Consider the following 12,114-nt stretch of genomic DNA (forward strand, 5'->3'; position numbering starts at 1 on the left):
CCGCCCCAGCTGCGCAGAAGGGTGCCCTGGTGAGTAACAGCACTGGTTATGGGCGCGGGGCACCGACATGGGCAGCACACTCTCCACATTCCACCCACAACTTAAACAGAGGTGCGCGCACGGCCTGCAAAGCCAGTCTCCCTGGGCTGGACCTAGTTCTCCCAGAAACAGCTGTGTGAGAACCTGGCCAGGTTCCCACATCTCTTGGTGCCTCCCTGTCCTCACACCCTGAGGAGCGTCCAGGTCACAGAGCTGTCCTGAGAAGCCCGCTCAGGTCAGGCACCGCCCAGTGCCCGTCAGAGCAGGCACGGCACCAGGGAGGTCCCGCCACCATCACCCGCAGGTGAGGGAGAGGAGGATAGGACATCCAGAGAAAAAGTCAAGATGAGAGATGGATGTGAAAAGTCACTTTCTCACATGGGAGGCTGTAGGCAAGTAAATAAGAACAGAACAGGATTCCAGGGATCTCAGGAAGGAATGCAGACCACACAGCGAATCCTAACCCTACCCTAACCCTAACCTCAGGAGATAAGCCCACGGAAACAGGTAGGCTAAAGGAGCCCACCTAGGAAACTGTGGAAATCTGTGTTTCAACCAGACAGAAGGCCGCTGAGGACGAAAAGAACTGGGCAGAAGCACTGTCCTCTAGCTCAGTTTTCTCCTGGGGAGCCAGGGCCAAACAAGGAAGAGGCGGAGACGGACCAGAATCAGGGACGGCCGCGGGAACTCAGAAAGACGCAGAGCATCCAGGGGTGAGCCGGGGGCCGGGCCTTTCCCAGGCTGCAGAGCCCAGCCACAGGACCCCACGTCTTCTTCCCCTGAATCCCATTCACCGGCACAAGGAAGTTCGGCTCTGAGGAGACGGCCGTTGGGGGGCTGGGACCAGGAAACGAGGAGGAAAGCCTGCAGCAGAAAGGAAGGGAATGCTCTGAGGAGGAAAGGCAGGAACCAGACTGAAGGACTCCCAGGGGCCAGAGCCGCAGGGGTTTTAGCAGCAAACAAAATCACAACAGTATTACAACCAAACTAACAAATATCCATGAGTCTGAGAGAAGGAAGTGAAAGCGTAAATAAGTAAATGGGGGCGGAGGGGCAAGTCTTCCTTACACGAAATTCCAAAATCGCGGTGGGCAGGGTCCCAGTGCAGAAACCAGCAACACCCCCGTCAAGGTTATTAGCTCACCCTCTACTTGCACCCCATGACACCTGCCACATACAACTCGTATCTTCCCCTCAAACCTCACAACCTGTCACTTCAGTTGTTGCTTAAAAATGTATCAACCCAAACTGAAGGATATTTCCACCAAACACAGGACCGATAAGTAAGGTTATGATAACAGAGAAAGACTGAGAAACTGTCACTGATCGGAAGAGGCTACGGAGACAGCCGAATGCAACCTGGTGTCCTGTAGCAGAGTAAGAACTAAGTAGGAAACCTGGGGATATCCAGAGAGTCTCCAGGTTAGTTAACAGTAATGTAATAACGGTTTCTTAATTTTTGACAAATATACCATGATTACAGAAATCTAAAATTATTCCAAAATAAAGTTTCTTTTTTAAAGAAGAAAATTAAGTTACACAACAACCTAAAGGCTTTCATTTTAAAAGTAGGCACCTACTTTTTAAAATGATAAATAGAAATATATTAGAAATTAAAATGCTATGTAAAATGTTAAATAGGAAAAAAACAAAAAATATACACAGATGGAATTTGAGGGGGAAATTCCCACATCTAATTCTACTATTTAAAAACTCAGACATCACTTGAGTAATATAAGGGTGGGGGGAATCTCCATATGAGCTTATAAGATGGTGTCTACTTAAAAAGATAATACAGGCTATAGGCTATATCATAGGCTATATTAATAAAAATACAGACTCTGAACCAAGGAAAGTAATTGTTCCACTGATTATACACATACTGATCAAAGAAATCAAACAGTTCTATACAATTCAGGGGTTGTGTACAACTAGTTGTGTTCAGGATGAACAGAGAAGCATGTCTCTGACCCAGCTGGGAGACAGCAGTAAACACCGATCACAGAAAAGAGCATCTGAGTTTGGGGTTTTAATAGAAAAGTGCTAATACACACTCACCGAGTCATTCAATATTTACTGAACATCTAGCACATTCCAGGTACCCTTGTAGGAACGGAAGGCTCAGAAATAAATAACAGACAAAAATCTATGACCTTACAGAACTTAGTCTATTGGGATGGAAACAAATCAAAAACAAAGAAAAATGTTTAGTATGTAAGATGGTGTTGAGGGCTGTGGAAAAAAACAACAACAACAGGAAAGTAAGGTGAGCCAGGTCTGCTAGGGCGAGCAAACAAAAGAACCTGCTGAGGCTCTCAGCACCTTGTGCGGGATGCAAGCCCACGGCACACAGAGAGCTCACCAACTTGTATTCTGTTCCCACCAACCCACTCAAAATATGCAATAATATTTTCTAGTAAAGACTCCAAAAATAACTGATTCAGTATCTATCCAAAGCAGGTTACAGTTAACTCCACAATGCTCCAGTGATCAACACAGCTTTACAGAATTTCCAACTGGCATTAAAGCTGGCATTCAAGGATTGCTAGGTGTCACAGCTCAGGTTATTAACCACTAGGTCAATTATCCTCAACAAACAAAGACTAAAAGTTAACAGCATTTTATAACACATACATGCTCTCTTTGTTAGTATTAAGCCAAATTAAAGAAATAGATTGGCTATTCATGTTAACAAAACAGCCATCATTAACTATGTGTTGCTGATTGGACTGTCTGTATTTAATCTGTCAATTTGCTTTGGTTATACTATAAGATGTTTATATCTGTACATTTTTAGGGAGCATATAAATAAAACTAAAGTCAACCCAACAGTTGCATTCAACATTTAAGTTTGAAAAATGTATTAGAAACTGGGTTACTGAAGTAATTTAGGAATAAAGTGATAAGGACTTCTGACTGGGTTGGTGGTAGTGTGGATGGAGAAGAAAGACAGCAAGAGACATTCTAACATTGAAAAACCTGATGCACTCATGCAGAGAAAAAACTGAGCAAAAGAGATGAAGAAGCCCTAAGTTAGCCACTGCAACCACTAAGAATCTGAACGTAGGTCCAGACTGAGACATTAATTACTCACATAGCAGTCAACCAGCACAAAGAGCGGGCAGAATGTTCACAGAAAACATGACACCACTCATAAGCTGAAAGGGTCTTAGGGCCCCTTGAGTTTATATAGGGTGTAGCTACTGATATTTTTCATATTAGAAATTTAAAACTGAGGAAGTTTTAAAACATTTATTTAAAAAACAACAACAGCAAGTCTGTCACATATTAATAACATGTAATGTTATTATAAAATGTTAATATAACACATTTTATTTTAAAAAAAACTATTTTCCTTTTTTAAAAAATTAATGAAGGGTACTGTCTTACATTTTTGCCAATTCTTTAAATATCTGTCTTAACAGAAGACAGCTGGATTTCCATATCTGCTTCTGCATTCAATCTGCTCCAACATGCTGTTTTGGTTGAAGAAAATCCCTTCCCAAACAAATATCTGAGCTACAGCAGGGAAGGGCGTCTGCATGGCTTCTGAGCTCATGGGCAATCTCATGCTCGGACATTACTCCAGAACTGTTTTAAGAGAAAAGTGACTAGAGCAGCTTGTGATTCAACCTCATAGCTGCTTTTCCTCAAGACAACCTCTATCCTTCAATAAGCAGGAGATGTTGCTTAAAAGATTAGTTGCAATGAGGAATCTAAAATTGTATCAATAAACGTTCCTACTCTGCTACATTAAAATTCATTGGTCTGTCTCCTTTGACTGCATCTTTAACCCATGCGTGACTTTATAATATCATTTCCTCGATTTGAAAAACACTGGTCCACTGAGTTATGCAAATTTTCCATAAGTTCACATATTTCAAAAAATCATTATTTGTTAAATCCACTGATGTCATCAGAAAAGTCTTTAAGTATTTATTGGAAAAGCTGTCAACCTCACCATGACAGATACCAAGTTTTCTAAAAATTCTAATTTTTGCTCAAAAACTCAAACATTGCCACTGGCAACAAATAACGGTCAGTTGTTCTCCGTCAAGTGACAGGCTCACTTTGTTGAAAACGTCTGCCCCATACCCAAGCTGGAATAATCACGGTCTGTCAACCCCTCTTTCAAGTGAAAATGGCTCCGCGTGAAAAAAGCAGCTGGTGCAGCCTGGAACTCCATCACGTAAGTGCGGCTCCCAGAGACCGCTGGACTCGGGCAGTGTCGAAGCCCTGCATGCACATTCCTATCCTGTAGCACAGAATATTAAGATGTGTGCACTCAGGACCAAGAGTATATAAAATTAGTAACTGTTTTCACTTCATCGAGGACATTCTCAAAAAAACATTTTTTTAAAACTCCAAGTGCTCCAGGGCCAACAGTCCTTGTCTACCACCGCTTTTCTGCCACTGGAGCAGCCGTCAACACGTAATATCTTAAATTATTACCAAAATGGTTTTTTAAAAGTATCTATTTGGCTGGCTCAAGGTCTTAGTTGCTGCACGTGGGATCTGGTTCCCTGACCCCGTGCATTGGGAGGGCAGAGTCTCAGCCCCCGGACCACCTGGGAAGTCCCACTCCCTGCGGGCCACAGAGCACACTTGGAGAACAAGTATATCCAGACACCACATGAATCAGAAATCACAACAGTACCCCAGCTTTTCATTTGCCTAGCAGAGAGCCTGGAGCTGGCATGTATTCAAATTATATTTCCTAAAAGATAAGTTTGTAAGAATGAAAGCCTAGAAATCACCATTTTTTGCAATTAAAAAAAAGGCAAACAAAACATCTCTGTGAGAGCTTCCCTGGTGATTCAGTGGTCAAGAATCTGCCTGTCAATACAGGGGACACAGGTTTGATCCCTAGTCCAGGAAGATCGCACATGCCACGCATGGGGCAGCTAAGTCCACGTGCCACAACTACTGAGCCCACACGCCCTGGAGCCCGTGCTCCAAAATGAGAGAAGCTTCCGCACCACGGCAAGCGTAGCCCCTGCTTGCCACAACTAACGACGACCCAGCACTGCCAACAATAAATGAATAAAAAACTTTTAAATCTATGTTAAAAATATTTAACGAGGGATACTTCGCTGTAGCTGTCAACTATAGAATTCAAAAGAAAGGCTGCCATACCTCTGTGCCAAATTAAGGGATTAACGTTAACAAAATTTGTCTTAAAAATTGCTTGCTTTCATCCATCTGTCTTACCCTTCACCCTCACAGGAAGGTATCATCCCTGGTCACTGTCTCTCTTCTAATCCCCCACTTAGCTTCCCCCAAACAACCCTACCCTTCTGACCAACTCCCCACATCACTCACACTTTGCCCTACCCACGTAAGAGAAAGATAAAAGTAAATATCTTGTCCCTTTTCACTTTCTAGCATGCCTCTGTTTTTATTTAAAAGAGAGAAAAAAGTAACAAAAATAACACAAGCTCACTACTGCTGCATCCAAACAGTCCTCCCAAAACACTTGTGAAAATTTACGAAAAAGAAATTTCTGAAACTTCATTTTGAACGACTTGGGAAAGCCAGGAATAGAGGTACTATCCACCAGTCAAAATCAATTTATAAAACATTCTGAAAGTGCCTAACACAGCAAGAGACACAAGTTTGCAAGATACAACAGGCTCCTTAGTGCCTAAACTTCAGCAGATCATAGTACACATGATCACTAGTACATACAACTACAGGTGAAAAAGTATTGTGAATGGCATTTGTATCAATAAGTTTTTAGGAAACAAATGTGCCATGACTAGTGATAAGAGAAATTAAAATCCAGATCACATTTGTAGCCCTGGTTTGAGCCCAGCTAAAAAGGCACAGGAAAACTATAGTAATTTAGCAATCTTAGGTGAATGATAGAAAACATTAACTGGATTGTTTCAGCAAAAGTGAGTAGACTCTGCAGTAATGTATTTTCTACAAAAGTCAGATCATCTTCCTTTCAGCAGAAGAGTAAACTAAACCCCGGAGTCTACAGACCAGCATTCCTGTGTTATTCGAAAATCCTATCCATTCACAGACATGTCTTAGAAAAGAAATGGCATATAAATTTACACCAAGTGGAAAACTGAACTATCATAAAGGTCTTAAACAGTCTGCTGGGACAACAGATAAAACAGATTGATTAGCTAAACTGACATCGAGAGGGTGAAGTTTTCTTTGAAAACTGTACAAAACCTGTTTTCATGAACTAAAATCCTCTCTTCTGTTAGGTACTACTCAGTCCACCGAGACACCGTGGGAGAGGAAACAACAAAAACTGGCGCACCAGAAACTAAAACTGACACACAGCTCCCGGTAACTCAAGGACGGGACGTGGGGTACGCATGTCTGCAGAACTCCTTTTGATCCTTCCTTAGAGAAGTCTGCTCTAAATCATATCTCAAATAAGCCAACATCCAGTGCCCGTTTACCAACACACACTGGGGAAAGTTCTCAGAGAAGCCCACGTTGGGTAAGTCACCCCGGTGAGCACTGGCCGGGTGACAGGACGCTGCCACCCCGGCCGGCGCTGCAAGGCCCCGCCACCAGTCAGGCACGCGGCTGCCAGTGCTTCCCACACAGCACGAGCCCCCCGTGCAAACCAGCAACTGTGCTCAAAGAACGGTGGTCTGTGCGCACACTGGAGGAAAACGGGCTGCTCTGGGGCCTGAAGAGGTTTCTGCGATACAATACCTTCCTAGAAACTCTCCACGGGTGATTCTGCCAACATATTGTTGTCACCTGAGACACTGACTCTATGTCTTAATCCCCAAACAAAATTCCCTCTCTCTCTATATATATATATATATTTTTATATATATATATATATTTTTTTTTGGCTGCACCACACAGCAGGTAGGGTCTTAGTTCCCTGATCAGGGATCGAACCTGTGTCCCCTGAAATGGAAGCACAGAGCCTTAACCACTGGACTGCCAGGCAAGTCCCCCAGTTTCCTCTATATTCGAAGACAGTATCATAAAATGGACTTGGCAGTTCAAACTACTAATCCCCAAGTATTTACAGACTCTCAGAATTTCCAGGTGTTCTACAATCAAGTAACCCTTACCTGGAGATTTCAGCACTGGGGTTCATGTCCACCACAAGGGGATAAACATGTCCATCAGTGCCATTTCTTTAGCTCGTGGACAAGACTCCTCAGAGACCCTTCAGAAACTCCTGGGGCTCATCTCCACCTTGAAATTCATTCTCTTGCTTAGAAAAGTAGTAGTTTCGTGCCAACATGGAAGTAAAGCAGATAGGGGTCATGATGAGCTCTAAGTCTTTTCATGACTTTCCTATACTTAAGGTATAGGATATATATAGGATATATAAGATAAATATAAATATACTGCTGAAGTACTAGAAAATGCCTAACCCTTCAACTATTATTTATAACCAATGATATTTCCAATATGTGTTACCAAACTATATTGTCTATTTAATTATTTTATTACTATAACATCATGTGCTGTGCTTAGTCACTCAGTCGGATCCAACTCTTTACGACCCCATGAACTGTAACCCACCTGGCTCCTCTGTCCATGGGGATTCTCCAGGCAAGAATACTGGAGTGGGTTGCCATGCCCTCCTCCAGGGAATCTTCCTGACCCAGGAATAGAACCTAGGTCTCCTGCACTGTAGGCAGGTTCTTTACCCTCTGAGCTACCAGGGAACCAGCTTATAATTAGCATTAGATGTTTTAGGAATGGGAGAAGTGCACAGAACTCAAATACCAGCTAGGAGGCATCACAATCACCTGTGAAGGTAATATGAACTCAAGTCCAGTATTTCTCAGTCTCCAGAGAAACAGACATAAGTGCCTACAGAAGCGAAGCACCTAGCATCTCAGTATTTGAGCTAAGAAGCCTAGAAGCAGCAAAATCCTATCCTCGAAGGGACCTCTGTCCTCCTGGTTGTATGAATTCAGGCAAGTTACTTACCTCCACCAAGTTCCTATTTCTTTATCTATGAAAAAAGGTACACGGTAGATCCCCAACAATCACAACCTGCTCAGTTTGTTTGCTCATCTCAGTCACTTGGCAGTGGAGATCCACGAACGCTACTTGCCAAGGAAACACAACTACTTTTAGATGATCATCATACTGTTAAAAGATGATCGATGCTGCTGCTGCTGCTAAGTCGCTTCAGTCGTGTCCGACTCTGTGCCACCCCATAGACGGCAGCCCATTAGGCTCCTCTGTCCCTGGGATTCTCCAGGCAAGAATACTGGAGTGGGTAAATTCATCCTAATAGAATCTTTTAGAATATTCAAAGAACAGATAACTATATTCTCATTCAGCAAATGCTATATTTTTTTTAGCATAATTATAATGTATGACTTTCAACAAATTTCAAAAGTAAAATGGTTGGTTTACAGCTGCATGTATAATCAGGCACAGAGCAGGCCTGAAGTAAACCATAGCTAGTTCCATGACTTGGAAGCACACGATAGCTACTCACACACCTGTGAACAGCATATAGTGAAACTTCACTACAGGCGCCAGCATCAAAAACATACAAGAGCTGCTTTAACGATGATCAAGATTCTTTCAATGCTTAAAGAAAATCAACTAGGCTTTTGTCATTTTTTGTGTTTTGCTTACAAAGCACTTGGTCTTTAGTATCAAAAGCCAAGGCACTAAAATGGATAAAACAGTCATGATGTTCTGTCTTTCTGACACTTTTTTAAAGCTTACTAGAAACATCTTGACATGCTATGTATAAATTTAGTGTGCATAAATGCAACAGAGAGATAAAGACCATCCTGAGATAAATTTGAAGAATCATTATTTTATATTCCTCACTTATTGCCATGTTTCTCAAGCTAACTTTAATCAAGAGTATATTAAATACATAAATTAAAGCTGCATAATAGTACCTGACAGCAGGTAGCAAAGTTCCCTGGGTGATATACACAGACTTTGAGACAGACTTCTGAAGGCTCTGCTTTAAAGGGTAGGGTGCTATTTAAATAATTACTCACTGAGTTGCTGCTAAAGAAGAGAGGCTGAAGTTTTCAATTTTATTGGTCCTAAATCAATTTCACAAAATGTTATTTCTATCTGCTATGTACAAGACTTTTTTCTAACCTCTACCATGCAGATGAGTAGACCAGAGCTTTGAGTGAAGGGCAGGGAGAGAAAGGCTGAGCAGCAGCTTGAGATGCTACAACGGTACGGAAGGGATTCCGGAAAGAGGACAGACCACAGACTCCACATGAGGCTTCCTGGAGACAAGGAAGACGACCAGCTGAGCTCAACAGGGAAGAAGTATAAGAAAACTCCTGAAAAAACAGCTAGTTCACCGTGTGACTATTTGAGAAAGCTCAGGCTGTTTCTGAGATAGCCTGGAACACTAGCTTCGGGAGTTTCTCATGGAATCGACGGCCATGGAAGACAACCCACCTGCAGAGGTGTACAACACCCAGAAGCCCTGGCGCTTTTTTATTTTTTTTCTTTATTAAAGAGGAGACCATCTCAGGATGGTCTTTATCCCTCTGTTGCATTTATGCACACTAAATTCATACATAGCATTTCAAGATGTTTCTAGTAAGCTTTAAAAAAGTGTCAAAAAGACATTATTTTGTACCGTGAAGAAAAACTAAAAATTACTGTGGGAGTAAATCAGGTGTTGAGCAAAAGAACTGATACTTTGCAGAAATAAAGCAGCGAATAAATCAAGTATATATAATCTGAAAAACCATTTGATTATATAACAACAACAAAAAACTACTTCACTATCAAAACAGGTAGACCAAGCTTGACAATTATATTATCACTTCTACATAACCAGATTCTAAGATCAAAGTCACTTTTAATATCCCCATTTATCCTCTGAAGAAAATGAAAGCAAATTTTTAATTCACTAAAAAATGAAAAGGTCCAAACTACTCCAAATGAAAATTTAAAGAATTATTAAATAATATCACTTTCAAATTTTAAAATTCTCCATGCCACATAACTCACATACCTAACACCTCAAGATAAATAATATCCTTTTCACGTTCCTGTTTCTACAAACATGACACTGTGTTATACCAAGAACTAAATGACTTGTGAATTAAGAACAAATTTGTTTTCACACAATTTTACTGAATTTAAACAACTATGCTTCTAGCGTTATTACTTAACTTCATCTATATATTGTCAAAAATACACAAAATCAAAGAGGAAAATTTAGAGAAAACATTTGGAGAAAAAAATTGGAAAACATTAAAGAGAAAACGTTTCCAATACATACATCTGACAGTGTACCCAGAATACAGAAACACCAATTTTTAAAATGGGCAAAAGGTTTGACAGAAAAGTACACACAAATGGCCGATAAGCATGTGAAAAGATATCCAGCACCATGAACACTTGGGAAATATACATCAAAACCACAAAAGGACACTCAGCACTCACTAGATTCCAGTGACTTAAGCAACAGCAACATGGGACATTGGTGAAGACAGCAGAACCACAGGTCCCAGGCAGACACCACCCTGACTCCACGCAGGATGGCACAATCGCTTGTGGAGATGGCCTGGCAGTTTCTCATGAAGCTAAATCAGTATTTCCCAAGTGACCCCACAATCCAACTACAAGTCTACCCAAGAGAAAGGAAAAGATCCATCCACAAAAAGATTGCCCAAATGGTCACAAAGGATTTACTATAACAAAAGCCAAAAGGGACCAGCCCGATCAGCAAGTAGTGAAGTGAAAAAAAGCATAAGATGTTCACACAGTGACTACTACTGAGAAATAGTGACTCCTGAAACAAGCAACAACACAGATAAACCTCGAGAACATGCTGGATCAAAGAAGCCAGTCACAGTCGAGTATATCCCGCGTAATTCTATTCACATGAAACTCCGGAACAGGAGAAATCGGATCATCAGCTGCGAGAATGATGGGAAAGGAGCGTGAAGAGCTCTGCAATGGCAGCAAGGTTACATCGTGACTGAAGCGACAGTCACACAGATGCTTACAGCTGGCAAAACTCTTCCAACTATACCCTCCACACGGGTGGATCCCAAGGTATATAAACTACACTTCAGTAAAGCTGATTCTGTACCCCCAAAAAACGGACTCACCTCTGTAGAAAACAACAGGGCAACAGTTATTAAAACCTGAAACATGCATAATCTTGAACCATCGGCTCTTCCTCTAGAAAGCTGTCATGCAGTTCAAAGCTCCGTAAGGATGCTCCCCCCTGAGGGCAAGCACAGCACCCACACAGACAGCTGGTTCATCGCCTGACGACACAGAAGCCGGTACAAGGAGTATTCCACCCAACAACAGCCTGAGAACCTGGAGCAAAGGGCAGTACATTTCTGCAAGGAGCCACGTGGTTAAGCACTTGAGGCTTGGCAGAACACAGCCAGTCGCCTTGCATATTCTTTGGGGGGTTTTGTTGTTGTTTTACAACTCTTTTAAGAAATGCTAAAATCATTGGTAGCTCACAGGGCCTTATGAAAACAAAAAACAAGCGCGTGCACATACACCCCCAGGCTGAGAAATCAGGGCTTTGAAGCCCAAATACCTAAATTCAAATCGGTAACCTACCACTTACTAGGAACATAATCCCTCCATCTCTTGTTATTACAGTGTCCGTGTAAAATAAATGAAAGCACTTAAAACCGTGTCAACTACAGAGCAAGCTTTAAAGAAATACCAGCTTTTTAAAATCAAACAGACCTCTGTACTGACCTAAAATAATTGTTTTATATCAAAATAACTTAATCCTGCCTGTGTAAAATACATAAATACACGTATAAATATATCGGGTTGACCAAAAAGTCCGTTCTGGCTCTAGCAGTGTGCTTAGTTGTTCTTAACTTCATTCGAAACAATTTTGTTAGATGGTACTGTGACAGCGCTCATATCAGTGTGTATTTAAAAAAACTTATCAAAACTGGTCAATTTTTAAATAAAAGATGTTTTTGTGTGGACCATTTTTTAAAGTCTTTATTGAATTTGTTACAATATTGCTTCTGTTTTATGATTTGGTTTTTTTGGCCCCGAGGCATGTAGGATCTGAGCTCCCAGGCCAGGGGTTGAACCTGCATCCTCTGCACTGGAAGGAAAAAGTCTCAACCACTG

The 12,114-nt window shown here is 41.5% G+C and overlaps 1 protein-coding gene across 7 annotated transcripts in view; it reads right to left on the reverse strand.

Moving 5' to 3' along the window:
* The window catches only part of EZH2 (enhancer of zeste 2 polycomb repressive complex 2 subunit), a 56,575-nt gene that overhangs the window by 37,799 nt on the left and 6,662 nt on the right, over nucleotides 1–12,114 (reverse strand). For 2 of the 7 annotated variants that reach the window (XM_025291746.3, XM_025291749.3), the window contains exon 1: nucleotides 7,098–7,230. The exons of 1 other annotated variant lie outside the window; for it this stretch is intronic. In XM_025291746.3, the coding sequence (XP_025147531.1) occupies nucleotides 7,098–7,123 (26 nt within the window). In that variant the 5' untranslated portion in view covers nucleotides 7,124–7,230. Of the gene's footprint in view, nucleotides 1–7,097; nucleotides 7,231–12,114 lie in introns of those variants that run through there. 4 more of the 7 variants (XM_025291748.3, XM_025291744.3, XM_025291750.3 and 1 more) reach the window with 3 other exon arrangements.

Source organism: Bubalus bubalis, chromosome 8 (genome assembly GCF_019923935.1).
Source record: "Bubalus bubalis isolate 160015118507 breed Murrah chromosome 8, NDDB_SH_1, whole genome shotgun sequence".
In the NCBI taxonomy this organism is placed as follows: domain Eukaryota; kingdom Metazoa; phylum Chordata; class Mammalia; order Artiodactyla; family Bovidae; genus Bubalus; species Bubalus bubalis.